The sequence below is a fragment of the Panthera tigris genome, chromosome B4, assembly GCF_018350195.1.
Source record: "Panthera tigris isolate Pti1 chromosome B4, P.tigris_Pti1_mat1.1, whole genome shotgun sequence".
NCBI lineage: Eukaryota > Metazoa > Chordata > Mammalia > Carnivora > Felidae > Panthera > Panthera tigris.
Window position 1 is genome coordinate 136,093,640 of NC_056666.1, and position 20,502 is coordinate 136,114,141.

A 20,502-nucleotide genomic window follows, 5' to 3' on the forward strand; every position below is an offset into this window, starting at 1 on the left:
CTGTGCTGACAGCTCGGAGCCTGGAGCCTGTTTCAGATTCTGTGTCTCCCTCTCTCTCTCTGACCCTCCCCCATTCATCCTCGTCTCTCTCTGTCTCAAAAATAAATAAACGTTAAAAAAAGAAAGAAATGTGAGCTAAGCTGCAGGCAAGGGGGTCTTGGGGTAGCTCATCAGCGTCGGCCCGTTTGACACGTCTCAGCAGGGCCCACTCCCCAAGAACGTTCGCTACGCCAGGCTTTGGAATCGGCGGACCCAGGCCCCCTAGCTGTGGGACCCCGGGCAAGTCACTGCGGCGTCCTGGGCCCGCTTCCTGGTCCGACACGGGCCGCCCACGTGTGGCCTGGGACGTCACTCAGCCCCTAGAGCTCCATTGATTTGGATCGTTGGTACATTTGACTCGCAGCTGAACACAGGCTTCTGTGTCCCTCAGTATTTACTCTTTGCAGCTGGGAGGAGGGCACCAGCATCTCTGCTTTCCAGTTGGGGAAACAGAGGCTGGGGAAGCTAGGAGCCTCGCCTGAGGTCACTGGCCTCCTGAGGGCAGGGCCAGGACTTGCACTGCTCTGGCTCCCAAAGGAAGCAGGAGGAGGAAGAGAGCCACCCGTCCGCCACGTTCCTCTCTCCCTGGGGACGCGGAGAGGGGACCGCCTGGGTCCCAGGCCATCATGTCCCTCTCAGGGGGACACGGGAGGCCAAGTCAGAGGTGGGGGGGAGGGCCCGCCCGCATTCCCGCGGCAACGCGCCTCACGTCACGGGGACCGCTTGGCCGGCCGAATGTTGCTTTGTGTCCCCGACATACAGCTCCGGCAAAGAGAAACCACCAAGAAACCAGCTTTCCATAGAGAGCAGGACACGCAAAGGCCTGTTAGTGCCGTTGGCAAGGTTTTCGTGGTTGTTCACGTGGGCCACGTGTTTGGGAGTCCTCTGTAAACCCTGGGGTCAGAGGAAGAGCAGAGCTGGTGTCGCATCCCCCCGAGGAATCGCTGCGGAAGGACCGCACGCTTTTGGTTTTGTTTTAATTTTCTTTAATGTTTAATTATTTTTAAGGGGGGGGAGGGGCAGAGAGAGGGAGACACAGAACCCGAAGCAGGCCCCAGGCTCCGAGCTGTCAGCACAGAGCCCGACACGGGGCTCGAACCCACGAACTGCGAGATCATGACCTGAGCTGAAGTAGGATGCTTAACCGACTGAGCCACCCAGGTGCCCCCCCCTTTTTTTAATTTTTTTTAAGGTTTTATTTATTTTTGAGAGAGAGAGAGAGAGACAGCATAAGCAGGGGAGGGGCAGAGGGAGAGGGGGACACAGAATCCGAAGCAGGCTCCAGGCTCCGAGCTGTCAGCACAGAGCCCAACGCGGGGCTCGAACCCACAGACCGCAAGATCGTGACCTGAGCCAAAGTCGGACGCTCAACCGACGGAGCCCCAGACGCCCCTGACGACAGCACATCTGAGTTGGGCCTGGGCCTGCCTCCAGCTGGGCCGCCTCGGGGCTCTGGGGCCTCTCCCAGCATCCACAGCCCATCTCGAATTGGGGCCAATGAAATCACAACGGAAACCAAACGGACAAGATACGGGAGCAGGGCTTGTGGGCTCAGACGCGTGGCTCATCCCCGGCTGCGCGTTCTGGACCGTCTTCCGTTACCTGCTGTCACGACAGCCCCCCTCCCCCGGCACTTAGCAGCCTCAAACAGCCACCGTTTTGTTATGCGTCCTGATTTCTGGGGCCGGGAATTTGGGCAGAGCCCAGCTAGGCAAGCGTGCTGGGGGGGGCGGGGGGGGAGCGCTGCCAGAGGTCGCTCCGTGGCGTCCAGTGGTGGCCCAGCTGCTCCGGAGGGCCCGGGGTCCGAGGCGCCGCCTCACGTCCTGGCGCGCAGCAGGGAAGGCTGGGCTCAGCTGGGACACGGCCTCCCCACCGGACATGCCCAGGGTGGCCCCCTTCTTACGGGCCAGCTCGCGGCTTCTGGCAGGGGTTCCTGGGACCACGGTGGAAACTGCCAGAGTCTTCGGGCCGAGGCCCGGAAAACGGCCGGTCGCTTCTGCCGTATTCTCTTGGTCAAAACAGCTTTCTTTTCTGGGTTCTGGGCTCGTGGCTCCGTCCCCCACCTTCAAAGTGCTCTGCTCTGACCTCTGCCTCTGTTGCCACATCTGCTCTGAGTCTGGGCCTCCCCTGGGCTTATGTGGGGACGGTCCATGGTAATCTCCCCACACGGTGCTGGGGGACAGCGGACACAGAGCCTGCGCTCTTTGGAGAGGAGCAAGGAGGCCTTCTCGGAGGAGGAGGCTTTTTGGCTGGGCCTGGAAAGAGAAATAGGGAGGGTGTACCTGCAGCGGGGAGGGCGCAGGTGTGCTGTGAACCAGTCCGGAGGCCTGAGACCCTGAGATGCGGGAAAGACTGGGTGTCGGTGGTGAGTTTCCATTTGCCCACAGCGTCCAAGGCGGGACGGGTAACGGTGCCGCGTGCCCCGTGTGAGCGCCATCCAGGCCGCGAGGCTATGTGGGCGGGATGATGGCGGGGAGGGGTGGTCCCCGCTGCCTTCTCTGGCCCCGAGAGAGGACAAGAGGAGGCAGCCTGCTAGGGGGGCAGTGTGCCAGCGCCTTAGTGGGGAGGGGGGTCCGAGGGTGACCAGAATTTCTGTGCATTTCCTGTAGCATCTGCTTAAGCGTCCACGGTCAGGACTCTGACCCCAGTTTTAGTCTAATTTTCCGTTTTACAATTGTTACGCCTTTTTTTTGTTGTGTTGAATTTTTCAAGTTTATTAGAGAAAGCACGAGTTGGGGAGAGGCAGAGAGAGAGAGGGAAAGAGAGAATCCCCAGCAGGCTCCACACTGTCAGAGCGGAGGCAGATGCGGGGCTCGCACTCATGAAGCGTGAGATCGCGACCCGAGCCAATGCCAGACGCTCAACCGATGGAGCCACCCAGGCGCCCCAGCAATCGTCACGTCTTTGGACGGCGTGACATCATTTGCTCCATAAGTCACGTTCGCTGAATGGTTTTTGGAGTACTGGGGCCCGTCCCACGGCTTTGCTGGTGTTAAGCACTCTGGCGGGCAGGTCCGATTGATTATCAACCCATTTAACAGAAGAGGAAACGGAGGCATGGGTGTGGGGGCAGGTCGAGGGGTGTATCTGGGCCTCTCCGCTTTGGCGGCAGAACCAGGATTTGGCCTCAGGAGGTCAGGTACCAGAGCCCGTGCTTTTGGTTTCCGTCCGGCTGCCTGTGTATCCCGGTGGTGCCCCCCCTGCGCCGGGCTAAGCGTGTGCCCTCAGTGGATGCTCGCCGCCCTGTCTCTGCTCTTGTCCATCTGCGACTTACATCTGAGCCTGAGTTTCCTCATCTGAGTTCCAGCCACTCTGATGATGGCACCGGGAGAGCTCCGGGGCAGATGAGGAAGGAAGCAGCCTGAGGTGGTTTCGGTGAAAATCGTCACGGGTGGAGCCCAGCGCCAGCGAGGCTGGAAGCCCAGATGATACCCCTTCGGCCCTGGCTACCTTCACCCTGCGTCCCGCTGTGATGGGAATGCATGCCAGTGGCTGTATTTTAACGCGCATTTTGGTGGCAGGGGTGCTGTTACTCTGCACACGTATCTCCGGGAATCAGGGACAGAGCACTGCCTTTGCCCCCGGGCCCTCCCGGGGGTCATGGTCATGATCTCGCGGTTCGTGGGTTCGAGCCCCGCGTCGGGCTGTGTGCTGACAGTGCAGAGCCTGCTTGGGATTCTCTCTCTCTCTCTCTCTCAAAAATAAAGTTGAAAGAAAGAAAAGAAAGAAGAGAAAAGAAAGAAGAGAAAAGAAAGAAGAGAAAAGAAAGAAAAGAAGAAAGAAAGAAAGAAAGAAAAAAGAAAAGAGAAAAGAAAGAAAGAAAGAAAAGAAGAAAGAAAGAAAGAACTGTCCCTCCCCTGCTCGTGCTCTTTCTCTCTCAAAAATAAGTAAAGTTGAAAGGAAGGGAAGGGGAGGGGAGGGGAGGGGAGGGAGGGAAGGAAGGAAGAAAGAAAGAAAGAAAAGAAACGAAAGAAAGAAAAAGAAAGAAAAGAAACGAAACGAAACTCCTCTCCCTGGGACGCCTTGTTCACCGTCTGTGAAGCAGGGATAGTAACAGCCTGTCTTGTCTGCCCGTTCCCTGTCGGAATCAAACGAAGCGACGAATATGCAAATGCACGGCAAGGACGATGCTGTGTATTTGTTGAGGTGACTGATTTTTCCAGAAGAGCTGGGGGTTACTGAACTTTGGGCTGTTCTCGGGGAGCCAAGGCAGGAGGCTGAGGTCCATATTTGTGTGTTAGGATTGGAGGTGTAGACCTGCCCCATTCCCGTCCCCGTCTCCCCAGGGGTCTTACTTGATGATGGAACACAGTGAGACCCGGGGGAACTAGGGACCGCGGCCAGGCGTGTGGCCACCTCCCTGCCCCCGGAAACCCTTTCACAATAAATCGGTGACTTCTGCTTCTTGCCGTGACAGAATCATGGAACAAACTGACCGTCCTGCCCGAACGTAGAGAAACACACAAGCCCTATCATGATAGGTGTTTTCAGACACCGGGCAGCATGCAGCAGGGGGCCATGATTCCAGAGAGAAAGGAAATGAACAGAGCAGGCCCTCCGACTCCCCCGGCTCACTGCCCGGGGGATGTTTCCAGGCTGCAGAGCAGGGAGAAGCCAGACAGGCTCCAGTGCTCTTGCCAAAGTGGGGTAACGGAGTTCAGAGTTTGGGGGCTCTGGGTGGGTGACCTTGTGGGACAGAGTTCCGGGGGGGGGGCTGCACAGAGAGTTCTCCACAGACTGTCCCCTCAAGTCTTTGGATGTTTAAACTGTCTATATATAAAAGGAAATTAAAGTACCACCGGAAAACAGTAGGGCCCTGAAACTATTGGAGCTGACACAGGGTTGGGCGTGGTAAGTGTTCTCCCAACTTAAAGTGGAGACGTCAGCACTTAAGGCTTTGGGTGCTGTTTCTGTCTTAGCCGTTGAGCTACATTAGCCTTAGTCTGAAGACTGCTCGAGAGCCCCCCTTGCAAAATTCAAAGCGATCCTTGAAAGGCTCTACCTGTTCCCAAATGACTTGATGCAAGACAGAACAAAGTTCATCTCCGTTCAAAGGAATAGCAAATACAAACACACAAGCCCCAGCAACCAACAGTGTAAAGTTTCCAAAGAAAAATTACAAGGTGGGAGCAGGGAAATGTGTTCCATAACTAGGAGAAAAACCGATCAGGAGACACAGACCCAGCATATTCGTGTAGGTTTTCTAGAGAAACAGAACCAAGAAAGAGGATATTTATTATAAGGGATTGGCTCATGTGGTCATGGAGAAGTCCCAATACCTGCAAGCTGGTGACCCAGGAGGGTCACTGGGGTAGTTCCATCCTGAGTCCTAAAGAATAAAACAAAGTCAAGAAAAGAGAGAAAACGAGTAAAGAACAAATAGCAAGATGGTAGATGGAAACCTAGCCGCAGTGATGATTACATTAAACGTAAATGGCAAAAACATTCCAATTAAAAGAGATTCTCAGTTTGGATTTAAAAAAAGGAAGCTCCTACTGACGTTTAAAATGTAAAAAGATAAAACACTGTAGATTAAAAGTAAAAGGGTAGAATAAGACCTGCCATGCAGCCACCAACCAAAAGAAAATTGGAGTGGCTGTACTAATGTCAGGCCAAGCAGGACAAGAAATAACCCCAGGGACAAAGAGGGGCATTTCATAATAAGACATAATCCTAAAAAGTTACAGACTAGTAACAGAGCTTTAAAATCCACGAAGCAGGGGCGCCTGGGTGGCTCAGTCGGTTAAGCGTCCGACTTCGGCTCAGGTCACGATCTCGCGGTCCATGGGTTTGAGCCCCGCGTCGGGCTCTGTGCTGACGGCTCAGAGCCTGGAGCCTGTTTCAGATTCTGTGTCTCCCTCTTTCTCTGACCCTCCCCTGTTCATGCTCTCTCTGTCTCAAAAATAAATAAATGTTAAAAAAAAATAAAAAAAAAATAATAAAATCCACGAAGCAAAACGTGGTAGAACCGAGGGAGAAACAGACGCACGTGAGGAGACGTCAGTATCCTTCTCTAAGTAATTGATGGAACAAGTAGAAAATCAACAGTCTAGAAAACTTGAACACAATCGGCCAAACTAACCTAACGGACGTTTAGAGAACCGCAGAACACATGCTCTTCTCAGCTACGACGTCGCAGAGCAGGACTCCAGCAGGCACGTCGACTGCAGAGCGTTTTCCCCTCCATCCAACCGTCTCCCAAGTACGCTGCCTTCCGGGCAAGAGCGTTCAGCACGTGAGAAAGAGAAAAACAAAACGTTTCACGCGGGAGCCCAGCGGGGCCGTAGAATGCTCACGGTGGGCAGCTGTGACTTCACATCCTCGCTGCCGGCTGGGGTGGTGTATTTGTGGCTGTGTTTTAAAGTTGCCTGGTGTATCAATTCTCTACCAAACAAACACCCGAGGCAGCGCGTTAGGTTTCCATCAGGCATGTTGTTTGACTGGTCAGCATACAGTCCAGGTTTCCCGGATCTGCCCTCACGGCCAAATCCGCTCGTGCCTCTGGTCCTCCTCTGTGCATCTCCCCCCTGTCTGGAATGCTCCCCGCCCCCCGGCTTTGGTCCTCCACGAGCTCCTACTCATACCTCAAAACCTAGCTCAGAAGTGGCCCCACGTGAAGCCATCCCCGTTCCCCAGGTCTCCCCTGTATCATGGTGGAGCCCTCAGCTGCTGCCCTAGTGTATTATTTCTGCCTCTCTTTTGGCCGCCAGAACACCTACTGTCTGAGCACCGAGTCCGCGTCTGTCCCTGTATGGCTCCTCGGTCCCGTGTTTACACAGAGATGTGGAGAGGACCTGTCACCTCCAGCTAAAACCTGCTTTCTTTTCTTTTCCCTCAGCCTCAAGGACAAAAATCAAGGTGAACTCATCCCTCCTGTGCTGAGATTCACAGTGACATACCTAAGAGAGAAAGGTAAGCGAGAGCTGGCTTCAGCCAGGGGTGTGAGGGCCTCTGGGAGGCCCATCTCGTGTCGCGGGCACCGTGCAGACCGGGGACTTGGAGGGGCTGGGCCTCGTGCGGGAAGGGTGACCAGCACGGGATGGACTCAGGCACACAGAATGTCTGGGTTTGCATCCCGGCTCTACTGTGTACTTGCTGTGTGGCCTTGGGCAGTTACTTACCTTCTCTGGGCCTGTGATTCCTCATCTGCCCCGTGGGGTTCATGACGGTGCCTGATTCACGGGGTTGCTCTGGGGCCTAAATGAGATGAGACATGTAAAGCTGTCCGTGAAGAGACCCGTTTGATGTGATAGGTAGCTTGGTCTGCAGGTGCTGTCGCCAGTGGGGTGGGCGCGCTCGGTGATTAGAGGGGGTGCGCCTTGTGGCTCCTCCAGGACTCCTGCCTGAGGCCAGAGTTCCCAGATCCACGGGGAAAGTGTGGACCCTGACAGGAGCGTAGTTCTCTGGGCGAACAGGCTGCTGGTGGGGGGAGGGGGGTGGCCCCCCGCAGGCAGGTGCCGCAGGGTGCGGGGGGGGCGCGTCCGACGAGCAGTGGGAGCCGTCATTGCTGGGGGCCCTGGTGGCCTTTTACCTGGCGCGCCCTCAGAACTGCATGTCCTAATGCTAGAAAGTTCTATGAGCTGGCGCCTCTCTAGCCGGAGGACCTGATCGTCGCTTAGAATGGTGTCTACTTTGGCGAGAAGTCCTTCGCGGCACCTCCCGTTCTGTTCCGTATTTCGGGAGCAGACAGAAGATAGTGCGTAAGACCAGGTGTCAGAAACCAGGGGAGGGAGTCTCTCCCTTTTTAACGTCATCAGTTCCTTTATTTATGAAAAAATAAAACAAAAAACCCGGCTCCAAGTGGGAACTCAGTATTCTATTTGTTGAATGAATGCACGATCAAACATGTACCCTTTGGGCACCTCCCCGTATCCAGCCCTGATTGAGGCGCTGGGGTTGCCATGGTAACGGCACCCCCCCCCCCCAACCAGCCGCCGTTCTGGGGGCTCACGGTCGCAACCGAGAGGACTCCATTGCGATTTGCTCTGTAAAGCTGTTTCCACGGGTCAGAAGTCCAGGCACACGGGGGCCGGGCTGCTCAGGGTCTCGCAAAGCGAAACTCGAGGTATCCCGCCAGGCTGCGCTCCTTTCTGGAGGCTCTGGGGAAGAATCTGCTTCCACCTTCATTCAGTTTGTTGGCCAAATTCACTTCTTTGCAGAGATGCCTGTGTGTCCTTGGTGGCTGTCGGCCAGAGGCCTCTTTCTCTTCCTAGAGGCTGCACGCTTTCCTTTCCGTGCGGCCCCCTCCACCGACAGAGACCTTCCCACCTGTCGAGTCCGGCCTCCATGCTTCAAATCCCTGTAGCCAGGAAGAACCCGGTCCCTTTTAAAAGTCTTGCCTGATTAGGTCAGGCCCACCGAAGATAATCTCCGTATCTTAAGGTCAGGTCCTTGGGCCTGAATCCTGTCTGCAGAGTCCCTTCCCTGTGGCGCCTAGATCAGTGTTTGGATACCGGGCAGAATGAGTGTGCCCCACGGGGTCCGGGACTTTGGGAGGCACCTCAGAAATTTTCCTACTTCAATCTGTCAGGAAAAAAAAAGAGAGGGACCAGCCACTCACGCAGAGGGGACGGCGCGTGCAAAGGCCGGGAGGAGCAAGGAGCATGGGGCAGACTGGAGGCCGGAGGAGGGGGCCGAGGGGCAGTGGGGCAGGAGAGGCCGGACCGTGCAGGCCCGTGGGAATTCCCCGTGGGAAGCCGCCCGGTGAAGACCAGCAAGGTCCGTGCACAGGCTGCTCAGACCTGAATATATTCGTTGAATAGACCCAGCTTCAGAAGGAAGAGGCTGGGGAGGGAGCCCAGGGCTTCTGGAAACCCGGAAACGTTCTGTATTTGCCGCGTCCGGAACGGTAGTTTCCAGCTGCTCGCGGCAATAGCCCAGTAGAGCACTTTCTAGGTGTCTCCTACGTCGGGTGACCGCATTTTTAATTTCACTTAATTTTTGCTAATTAAACGGAAATTTAAATCATGACGTGTGGCCAGTGGCTGCCATACTGGACGGGTCACCTGTGTCGATGCAGCTGCGGGACTAAGCGGAGGCTGTGCGTGTGGAGGCCCCCCGGGTGCTTGAACACGTGCCATATCCAGCCTCGTCGACGCTTTCTGCAGCCCTCAGAGGCAGGGGCTCAGGGCCTTACTCTGTAGACGGGGTGGCTGAGCTCAGAGAGGCCATGGGCTTTCGCTGCGGTCACACAGCGGGATGAGACAGAGTTGGGCTGGACTCCAGGTCTGTCTGACTGGGTTCTCTCTTCCCGGGGGCCGCGGAAGTAGGCAGTGAGGTGGGGTTGGGAGTTTGGAAGTTTGAGGAATAAATAGAGGTGGGGATCGCGGGTGGTGGGCGTCGGGGGGGTGGGGGGGGGGATGAACCGAGCTGGAGAGCATTCCCTGCCAGCCACGGGAGGGTGACGCGTGGGCAGGAGGAGTCGTGGAATGTTCCAGAAACCCAGAGTGCTAGGACCTGTGAGGTGCCTGGAGGCTCTCTCTCCTCAGGACTCCGCACCGAGGGCCTGTTCCGGAGGTCGGCCAGTGTCCACACCATCCGCGAGATTCAGCGGTTGTACAATCAAGGTGAGCCTGTCCCCGCAGAGACCCCTGACCCCGAGCCTCCCGCCTGCCCGGCCTGCACAGCCCTCCACGGCCGCAGAGCCGCCAGGCCCAAGGTAGCGTGGCTCCCGCCCCCACCCAACCCCCAGCATAGCCCGGGGCCGGGCAGCTGCCCAGGCGAGGCCTGCGCCCGGAGCCCCGGCCCTCGGCGGGTGGCCGCACGCTGCCGTTGTGCCTCGAGGGCTTCTCCCGTCATCGCAGGCGGACAGGTGGTCTGAGGTGTTCCACGGAGTCTCCGTTCGGCAGCCCCTCCAGCGGGCCCGGCACCGCTTTCTCGGCTGCCTGCGGCGACACCCGCAGGTCGGGAGGCCGTGTTCGGAGCTGAGCACCCTACAGCGACACTGCTGAGGCGGCTGGCTCTGCTCACGCCCCCGCCCACCCTCCTCGTTCCTCTCCCTCGTACGGTTCGCCCGTCCGGTGACAGGGCCGGCGCAGGGCGCGTGTGGACTGGCTGTCCTCAGGCCCGTGCGCCGAGCACCTGCATCCGAGGCGGGGCCGACCCACATGGCGGGGGGACTGGGGGCACGCCCCAGACTCGGCCAGGTGCCCCAGAGGGCCGAGGGGGGCACGGTAGCAGCAACCCCCGGGTCCAGCAGGCGACAGGGTCGTGCCTGGCGAGAGGTCTCCCGCCTCGGGAGTTCTAAAGCCGTTTGCGTCGGGGCCCGTCATGACGCGGGACTCCGAGGCCCCGTCAGGACTCAGACTTGCGACATTCTGTGTCCAGGGAAGCCCGTGAACTTTGACGACTATGGGGACGTCCACATCCCTGCCGTGATCCTGAAGACCTTCCTGCGAGAGCTTCCCCAGCCGCTGCTGACCTTCACGGCCTATGAGCAGATTCTCGGGATCACCAGTGGGTACCTGCCCCGGGGGGGCCCGCCGAGGGCCAGTCTGGGGGGTGGGGGGAGGGGCTGCCGGCCTCTTCTTGTTGCCGTCTGGCCCCGTGGACAAGTGTCAGTGGCCGGGCCGGGCCACCACCGTCCGTGGGTGGGGGCAGGGGTTGTCGGGTGCAGCTGGGGCGACAGGCAGCGTGGCAGAGGGCGCCTCTGGGTTCGGGGTGCACGGCCCGGTCCAAGGGCCGCCTCCAGGCCCTCCCTGCCCTGCTGTGGGGGAGCCCCCCACCTCCAGCACCCCAACTTCTGTGTGTAGAAGGGGGGTGGAGGCTGATGGGGGGCAGAGGCCCCGAACCCCCTCTTCGAGCAGTTACCGTAGAAAGCTTGCAGTTAGAAATCCCTCCTCTGCCCTTTGGGAGGTGAATCTTCTACACCCAGAACTGTGTCAGGGACCCCAGAGCCGGCTCTGAGATGTAGACGTTCAAGGAGACCCCAGTGTCCCGTGACGGTGGGGGCCTAACCCAGCCTGCACCGCTGACCCCGTCCCAGGACACGAGAAGCGTGTTTCTCCCATGAACACACCCGGATAACTACCCCCTCCCTGACTCTGCTCAGGGCCCCCCCCCCAACCCCTGCACCCCTCCCTGTGCCCTCATTCTCTCTCTAAAATGCCAGTCACCTCAGCCATTCGGCCGTGTCGGGCTGTCCCTCGTGCTGTGGTTATTACCGACCACGCACGTTCCTCTTTGACTCTGGCACCTGCTTGCCACAGCCCGTGCGGGGTAGTTGTGGACGGGAGGGGAGTGAGCACGTAAGCCCTGCTCACCAGGAGCGCTCAGGCTGGCCACAGGGACAGGCGTGTCATTGAACCGGGTGTGGCAGGGTGATGTGGCTGCAGGGCGTCTGGCACTTACTGGAAGGAAAGCAGGGAAAGGCCTGCTGGGCAGGAGGGCTCGTCAGGGTGTCCGAGGTTCCCAGACGTCCCCAGGCACCAGAACCCCCGGAGGGTGCATTAAAACATGGGTCACTGGGCCCCACCCCGGAGTTTCAGACTCCATAGGTGTGGGCAGTGGCCCAAGAATCTGCATTTCTAACTGGTTCCTGGGAGATGCTGATGGTCTGGGTTTTGTGCCATGGAATGCCTAGCTCAGCGGGGTTGGAGAGATGTGACCATGGAAAGCACAAGTGTCTTAGGGGCAAAGCTCATCCTGTGCACCAGGGAGTGGGGCTGGGCTGGGGCAGCTGCTGAGAATTTTTAAAAAATTATATTATGAGAGGGCTCCTGGGTGGCTCAGTTAAGCGTCTTAACTCTTGATTTTGGCTCAGGTCACGATCTCACGGTTCGTGAGTTCAAGCCCTGCATCGGGCTCTGTGCTGTCAGCACAGAGATGCTTGGGATTCTCTCCCCACCCCCCTCAAAATAAATAAATAAACTTTAGGGGTGCCTGGGAGGCTCAGTCGGTTGAGCGTCCGACTTCGGCTCAGGTCATGATCTCGCAGTCTGTGAGTTCGAGCCCCGCGTCGGGCTCTGTGCTGACGGCTCAGAGCCTGGAGCCTGCTTCGGATTCTGTGTCTCCCTCTCTCTCTCTGCCCCTCCCCTGCTCACACACTGTCTCTTCTCTGTCTCAAAAATAAATAAATGTTAGAAAAAAATTTTGTTAAATAAAAAATAAATAAGCTTTAAAATATAAAAATTTAAAAAAATAATAATAAATTCCATTTTGATGGAAATAACACCAGCACATAGCGTAGGAAACAAACAAAAACCCCAAGGTCCACAGCAGCGACACGGGAGTCCCTGCCCAGCCCCGCGGTCCCCCGCGGGCACCTGCCCCTCACGCCAGGAGCGCCGCTCCTGTGCACGGTCCTGGAGCCTGGCTTTCGTGTGTTAGCATCACATCTCCTCTCTCCCTCCTCATGTGCAGTCACTCATCCTTTCAATGGTCGTGTTGCACCAGCTTTATAATTTCACGGGTAAATGTTTGGAGCTGTTTCCATTTTTGTTTGGCCCTCCGCTAGTTTGAAGACTCAGGAAGTCCCAACATTCCGGTCGTTGAGAACCGAGATGCTGCCCTGAGATGAGAACCGAGACCCTGCTTTCTGGACCGTGGTCTCACTCGGCCTGGCCGCACGGTGACAGATGTAGGGTCACCAGATCTAGCAACAGAAAACAGAGGATGCCCACCCGCCTCAATGTGAATTTCCGATAAAGGGTGAATGTCTGTTTTTTGTTTTTTTTTTTTAGTGTAAGTAATATTTGCTCTTTAGCTGAAATGCAAATTTCACTGAGTGTCCTCTCTTTTTTCTGGCAGCCCATTCTCAGGTGGGATGGGTTTCTCCGTGAAGCCGGGCAAAAGCAGGGGGCTTCTGCGTGTGCTCGGGAAGTGCAGGGACACTCGGGAAGTGTCCAGGGCACAAGGGAATTGCAGCCAAGGCCGCCTCCCGGTGTGCAGCCAGGAGGTTAAGAGCACTGGCTTGGAGCCGCACGGATCTGGATCCAAGCCTGGGCTTCACCTTGCAGTAGCTGTGTGACTGGGGACAGGTCACTGAACCTCTCTGAGCTCACTTCCCTTAGGTGCATAAAAGTGGGGGCTGTTGTGAGGATCGGGCGTGACGGTTCGTGGCACGCAGTCGGTGCTTCGTGGCAGCCTGCTCCCCCTTGCTCGCCGGTGAGCGCTCTTTCCCTGAGAGACCGTAGAGAGGGCGGGTGGCGGACCTCGTGCAAGGATGTGCTCTGGGACCATAAATCTCAGAAAGAGGAGGTTGGGGCCGGGAAGCTGGGACCCAGGCAACGAGGTGGCGGCCCCCAAGCTCGTTGGTTCCTTGAAGATCATTTCGCGGGAACTCCCTGTCCATTCCCGTTACCCACAACGGCTTGAGTTCACGAAAGAGAGGCTTCTCTTAAGAGGCCAACGAGAGCATTGACGGTAGGGACGTTTGTGTCTGTGTTCGGAAAGCACACAAGCGTTCACGGTAGCCCCACCCAAGGCTTGGCCGGAAGAGGTTGGCGTTGGGGGATCGGGACGTGGGGAGCACGGTGAATAGTTGTGGGTGCGCCCTGGCTTGAGGTCTGGAGTTCAGCGGAGGACGTGGTTATGAGGAAATGGGGGTCTGAGTCTGGGGCAGCCTCCCCCAGGCTCTTGGTGGGTGTGGGGACCTGAGCTGCAGGCCATCACAGACAGGCTAAGTTGGTCTGGAGAAGGGCTGGCCAACCTTTCCCGTAAAGGGCCAGGTAGTAGGTATTTGAGGCTTTGTGGGTCCGTCTGCGTTGCCCCTACCGGGCTCTGCTGTGATGTGTGAGTGGGTGGGTGCGGCTCTGTACCCATAGTTTGTTTTTTTCGTCTTTATTTTTGAGAGAGAGAGAGTGTGAACAGGGGAGGGGCAGAGAGAGAGGGAGGCACAGAATCCATAGCAGGCTCCAGGCTCCGAGCCGTCAGCACGGAACCCACGAACCGCGAGCTCGTGACCTGAGCCGAAGTCAGACGCTCAACCGACTGAGCCCCCCAGGGGCCCCTGTACCAATAGTTTTACTGACAAAAATTGGCCTTTCTGTCCGAAGGCTGTAGTTTGCTGACCGCTGGTCTAGGCCATTCTCACTTACAAAGTGAGTGATTTGGCTTTACGGGCTTTCTGGGAGGTAAGAGTTGCAATATGGCTCTAAAGACGGGAACAGAGCTCATGGAAGGGAGGGCTTTGCTGCGAACAGCCACCCGGCCTGGGAGTAAGTGAGGGCTCCGGGCCCGACCTCGGAGCTGACCTCCGAGGTGTCCTCAGAGCTGACCTCCTCCCTAGGCCCATGCCGGCCCCTCGGGCAGGACTCAGGAGGGACCCCTGTGCCCCTGCAGGTGTGGAGAGCAGCCTGCGGGTGACCCGCTGCCACCAGATCCTGAAGAGCCTTCCGGAACACAACTACGCCGTCCTCAGCTACCTCATGGGCTTCCTGCATGAGGTGAGGGGGCTAAGCAGGGCCCGGGGCGGGGAGGCCCCCATTCCGTGCCTGGCCCAGGCGGCCCTTCCTGCACCTGGTGCCCACACAGCCCGGGGTCTGGGGTCTCCCCCAGCCTTGGAACGCCGCTCCCTGGCCCAGAGGACTTCAAGGCCTGACCGGGGAGCAGCTCTATTTCTGCGCCCGCCCCTGCTGACCGGTCACATGCCTGGCCGCCCTCGGTTACAGATGGGACCTTCTTTTTATTTCTATTTTTTAACGTCTGCTTATTTTGAGAGAGAGCATAGGCGGGGAGGGGCAAAGAGAAGGAGAGAGAATCCCAAGCGGACTCCACGCTGTCCCGACGCGGGGCAGCCGCAACCGAGAGTCAGAGGCTCAACCGACTGAGCCACCCGGGCGCCCCACGTTGGGTGTAGAGATTGCTTTAAAAAATTTTTTTTTAATGTTTACATATTTTTGAGAGCAGAACATGAGCAGGGGAGGGGCAGAGAGAGAGGGAGACACAGAATCCGAAGCAGGCCCCAGGCTCTGAGCTGTCAGCACAGAGCCCGACACGGGGCTCGAACCCACGAGCCGTGAGATCACGACCTGAGCTGAAGTCAGACGTTCAACCGACCGAGCCACCCAGGTGCCCAGGATTGCTTTGAAAAATAATAAACTGGGGCGCCTGGGTGGCTCAGTCGGTTAAGCATCCAACTTCGGCTCAGGTCATGATCTCTCAGTCCGTGAGTTCGAGCCCCGCGTCGGGCTCTGTGCTGACAGCTCAGAGCCTGGGGCCTGTTTCAGATTCTGTGTCTCCCTCTCTCTCTCTGCCCCTCCCCTGCTTGTGCTCTGTCTCTCTCTGTCTCAAAAATAAATAAACGTTAAAAAAAATTTTTTTTAAATAATAAATTATTTGTCAGAGGCCAAAAACTAAGTTATTGCCCTAATTTTCTTTCTACTTGTTTTTCATCTGCTGGAGGTGGACTGATTTCCCCGTCCTCCACGGCACTGACGTTGAAACTTCCCATGGGGCTTGGTGCTATGTAGCATTGGCCCCGGTGGGCTCCTGCAGGGGCTTGGGGGCTGCTGTCCTCACCAGATCCAAGGGAGGGGTTCACCGGGTCATGCCCCACCCCCTGTTCTCTGCTCTCCCATGACCCCCGAGGTTCTGCCATTGTCTCTGCTTCCGATTGTCGGAGGTCCCCAGGACCCTGGAGGCGAGGGGGAGATCAGGCCTTCAGATGGGCCCAAGTGGCCCCCCTGCCCCCGACTGGCCCCGTGACTTCGGGAAAGTCCCCTGCACCTTCTGGGCCTCCAGTTTCTTCATCTGTAAAATGGGTGATGCATCCTAACTTCATGGGGTTGTAAGTGCTGTAAGGCAGGTTCGCCCCCTCCCCTGCTGTCCCCAGTCCTCCGATGACCCCTGCCTGCTCTTTGGCCTGGACTGTGTCCAACTCGCTGGCCAGAGTGTGGCTGTCAGAGAGGTGGTCTGGCTGGGTGACACCAAAGGCCAAGCTTGCACCCATTGTGCTAGAGACCCCTGTCCCCGAGGGGGCCTCCCGAGTCCTCTGGAGTGGGAGAGAAGGCTGGGGGTGCGGAGGAGGTCCAGGAGGAGCTCAGAGACGGTCAGAGCCCGAGGTCTCTCAGAGCATCAAGACTGACTGCTTTCGGGGCGCCCGGGGGACTCAGTGGGTTGAGCGGCCGACTCTTGGTTTTGGCTCAGGGCGTGATCTCACGGTTTGTGGGTTCGGGCCCCGTGTCGGGCTCTGTGCTGACGGTGTGGAACCTGCTTGGGATTCTCCCTCCCTCTCTCTCTCTCTCTCTCTGCCCCTCCCCTGCTCACTCTCTCTCTCTCAAATAAATACACTTAAAAAAATTAAAAAGTTAAAAAAAAAAAAGACTGCTTCCTTTTACAGGTGGTGACACCGAGGCCCAGAGCCGGGAGGTGGCCGTGCAGGGCCGTAGCACTGAACCCACAGTCACGTCCCTTGTCTCATGTGTGTCCTGCAGGTGTCCCGGGAGAGCATTTTTAACAAGATGAACAGCTCCAACCTGGCGTGTGTCTTTGGGCTGAATTTAATCTGGCCGTCCCAGGGGGCGTCCTCCCTGAGTGCTCTCGTGCCCATGAACCTGTTCACCGAGCTGCTGATCGAGTACTACGAGATGGTCTTCAGCACCCAGGAGGCTCGCGGGGGGCTCGGTGCCGGTGCTGTTGAGGCAGGGGAGCGGAGTGGCCCCGTCTCTAGAGGCCGGACACCCCGACGGCCTGGCCTCGCGCCCCGCGCCTCCGCGGCCCCTGACGGTGCCCGGGAGACTCCTCTGGTGCCGGAAGCGTCACGCTGAGGCCCGTCTGTGCGTGCTGTCGTCGTGTTTTGTGAACTTGCCATTAAACAAACTTCTCGTGAACCTTCTAGTGAACGTCCGGGGTTCTGCGCTTTGCCCCTTGTGCGTGGTCCCTGGGCTGCGGGCTGGGACGAGATGACGGACCTACCAGGTTCGTAACCACGGCCTCAGCGGAAATGGGAATTTATCAGTGAGGGCCTCCCGCCCGGCATCGACTGTTGCTGTCATGCCGGGTGGCAAACTGTACCTTCGGGTCACAGCCGTTCGTCATTGTCCGCGGGTGAGCGGGGAGCTGAGCGGTTCTTCTGCTCCTGTCGGGCTGGCCAGAGGTCACCTGGAGGGACGCAGCTCCCTCGAGGGTGTCGCATGCCTTCGGCAGGCGGGGCAGGGGCCGGGGTCGCTCGTGGGCGGGCAGGGGGCCGTCACGGGTGCAGGTGGTTTTCAAGCTTCGGCTGGTGGTGTGGATACTCACACCCGTTGGCCAGGGCAAATGTCATGTCCGAGGCCGGGGTCACAGTGGGAGGGCTCTGGGACGTTGTTTAGCAAAAGGCGGCCATGGGGAGGCTGGGGGATTGGGGCCTGCCGGGGGCTCCTGGTCGTGTTCCGCCTCTGCGTTGGGAGACGCGCCCTGTGTTTCCCGCTTAGATATGGCGGAGAAAGGTGGTTCTGCATTCCCAGCACAGAGCCCCCCAGATTCACCCCGATTGGACAGGCTTGGGCCACGTGCCCGCCTTGACCCTCACCGTGGTCGGGTCTGTGCTGATTGCCCTAGGCCTGAGTCGTGCACCCCACCCTGGGCTGGGGTTAAGGACGGGTGGCGCCCCAGATGCGTCAGCCCTGGCTTCCGTCACAAACACCACAGGCTGGGGGCCGACGCGACAGACGTTTATTTCTTACAGGCTGGAGTCCAGAAGCTCGAGCTCTGCAGGCCCACGCGGCCGGCTTCTGTCGAGAGCCCTCTGGCTGGCTCGGGCACGGCCACCTTCTCGCAGCGTCCCCGCCCGGCAGGATGGGGAGAGAGGGAGACAGAGAGAGCCCTTTGGAGTCTCTTCGCAGAAGGACACTAATCCTGGTGGCTCAAGGCCCACCCTCGTGACCTCATCCAACCTGAATTACTTCCGTAAGGGCCCCGTCCCCGGTTACAGCCGCCCTGGGGTTCGGGGCTTCAACGTACGGGTTTGGGGGTGAGGGGGCACAAACAGTGCATCCGTAACACCAGACGGGATGGTGACAGGTCGCCTGCCACCCTCCACGGAGCGTAAGCCGTGTGTCAGGACTGCGTCAGGGGCCCCAAGCTCTTGCTGCATGGAGAGGGGGAGGGCTGTCAGGGAGCAAAGGATAAATGTCCGTTGCACATCCCCCCAGGCTGTCCAGGCCTGGGATGGGGTGCCGACCCCCGACACTGAGCGATGCCCCCGGGTGCCCGTGTGGGTCCTGGGGTCTCCCAGGAGAGAGTGGGTGCCTCCCTCACCTCTCCCTCTCTCTTCTCACTTTCACGGGGTTAATCCCCCTCCCTGAGCTCATGTGCTTGGCTTTGCTGTCTTTAAAGAAGGGGCCGTGTGAGCTCGGCCAGTACCTCCCAGCACCTGCCAGTGGACGGCTGACCCCTCCCACTGAGGACCGTTTGGACCCACGAGCTGGGGAGCCGTTTCTCTGACACGGATTCCGGCCCTTGTCAGGGCTGTAGCCCAGCGTCCCTGGGCCCTGGCCATCCATCCAGTTCGCAGGGACGTCGATCCCATTAAAGCCTCTGGAGCAGAGGGGGTGGGGATCCCCGGATGCTGCGAGGGGGTCCCTGCTGCTCCCTGAACGCCTTCCCTGGGAGAGGAGGGCTCTGTGGCCTCAGGTCGAACGTGGTCAGAGGTGAGGGGACAGACACGGCAACGCGGGGCCACAGGCCGGCGACAGGCAGCTGCGTTCCGCTGGGTCCCTGCTCCATAGGGGCTGGTTCTCGTCTGCTCTCACCCTTCACCGTGCTCGGTCCATCCCGTTCTTCTCACGCCCTCGGCTGACCCCGGCCAAAGCGACCCCATCACACAGCTTGGAAGGTGACCCTGCCTTCACTTTCTGTTCTGCCACAAAGCCTTTTCCCTTTTCCTTCTTCTTCTTTTTCAAACTCGACCCTCTGAGTTTGCGCCTGACCGACCACAGCCAGGCGCAGAGAGCCCAGAGCGGACCCAAGAGACCTCCGTGGCCTCCAGGGAGGCTTCCTGGCCTCTGCCCCCCTGTGCCTGGGAAGGGGTCTTGTGCTCACGCACTCCAGCACAACCCCAGAAAAGCCTCCGGGTTCTGTTGCCAGGGAAAAAAAACAAAAACAAAAAAACCACCCTGAAATGAAAATGATGGCTCCCTTAAGAGCACACCGCTGTGAACAGCAGAATTAACAACGACGTTAAATCAAATCTCGTGCATTATGCAGAAGGGTTTACAGGGTGACGCGCGTCTGTGAAATATATGTCTCAAATTTCCTGACTCCGAGAGGTGGCCCCGAGATGTGTCCCTCTGGCTGCCTTGATAACAGTCTCTCTTTCACAAACGATAATTACGGAATCTCGGCTTCGGCACGCCGTGGCCTTGTCACCCTTCCTTGTATCAAAGCACGATTTCCCCCGTCATTTCCTCCGCAGAAGAAAGCGATCACGGTGGTCATGTGTTGGAGACACGTGTGGTGCATTTCATCGTAAAACAATGAGTTGTGACGCGGACCCGGGGACTCCAGGGTGTCTCTGTTGGCAGGACGTGGGGAATACATTGTTCAAACGTTCACTTTTGCAGAAACGGCAGAGGTTTTTAAGTGACCCCGGAGATTAGGCAGGCTGCCCAGATCTCGTCGCCGATACCCACGATGAATTATTGAATGCCGTCCAGAACATAAAAGTCGGCAGAATGCACGCGGTCGGTCGGTCTGCCCCGAGGAGAGCCAGGCCGCCGTCACTGGGGGAGCAAGGACGGGGCACCTCGCTTCTGTCACCAGCTCGGATCCACAGCTGCGTGGCCCCAGGCCAGTCATTTTGCCCAGTCTGAAGGTTCAGCTTGGGTTTCTTTCTTTCCCCCGCTGTAGGGGTGCGAGCGGGGTGCTGGAGGCGCTGTCCCCTCTGCCGTCCATCCCGTGTGCTTCCGAGCACCTGCTTCGAGCCAGGGAGTGCCAGTCTGTCAGTAACAGAGACGGGTAGGATGCGCTTCCTGCTTTTCCGGGGCTGGCGGACTAGTCGGCGAGTAAATACGCAAAGAAACGCACAAATCCGCGTGTTTCAAGCCAATGCAGTGTGCACGGGACACGGGCAAGTGTGGAGAGCGGGTAAGGGACAGAGGAGCGTGTCGCGGGCACCTGCCGGCCCTCTCACCTGACCTGCGGGCAGCCGAGGGTGGTGATCTGCCCTGACGTGGAGAGGGTGGGAGAGGAAGGACAAGTTCTGCTGGTTTGCGAACAGAAAACCCCGCTGTTGTAAGAACAGGCTGCTCAGAGCGGGGAGAGAACGGAATGACAGGAAGTATAGAACGAGAAGGTGAAATCGCTCGGAATTGTACCGCTCGCACATAACCGCTGTTGATATTTGGAGGCGCGGGCTTTTACGTGCTGCTGGGAGAGCTGTAAATCGGCACACTTTGGAGGGCAATTTCGCCAGATGGTGGGGCGAAAGCTGGCCCAGCAATCTCGCGTCTGGGTGGAGAATCGAAGAGTGTTAACGGCAGTGTTCTTGTCCCGGCAAGTGGCCAGCTGCGGCCTGAGGGTCCGTCGGTAGAAGAAATGGCTGAT

At 58.2% G+C, this 20,502-nt stretch overlaps 1 protein-coding gene across 3 annotated transcripts in view; it reads left to right on the forward strand.

Moving 5' to 3' along the window:
- Positions 1 to 16,808, forward strand: part of ARHGAP8 (Rho GTPase activating protein 8) — a 60,014-nt gene extending 43,206 nt beyond the window's left edge. For all 3 annotated transcript variants that reach the window (XM_042993502.1, XM_042993501.1, XM_042993503.1), the window contains 5 exons: positions 6,878 to 6,951; positions 9,528 to 9,605; positions 10,366 to 10,494; positions 14,320 to 14,423; positions 16,413 to 16,808. In XM_042993502.1, coding sequence (XP_042849436.1) covers positions 6,878 to 6,951; positions 9,528 to 9,605; positions 10,366 to 10,494; positions 14,320 to 14,423; positions 16,413 to 16,745 — 718 coding nt within the window. In that variant the 3' untranslated portion in view covers positions 16,746 to 16,808. The remainder of the gene's footprint in view (positions 1 to 6,877; positions 6,952 to 9,527; positions 9,606 to 10,365; positions 10,495 to 14,319; positions 14,424 to 16,412) is intronic.
- Positions 16,809 to 20,502: the final 3,694 nt, after the last annotated feature.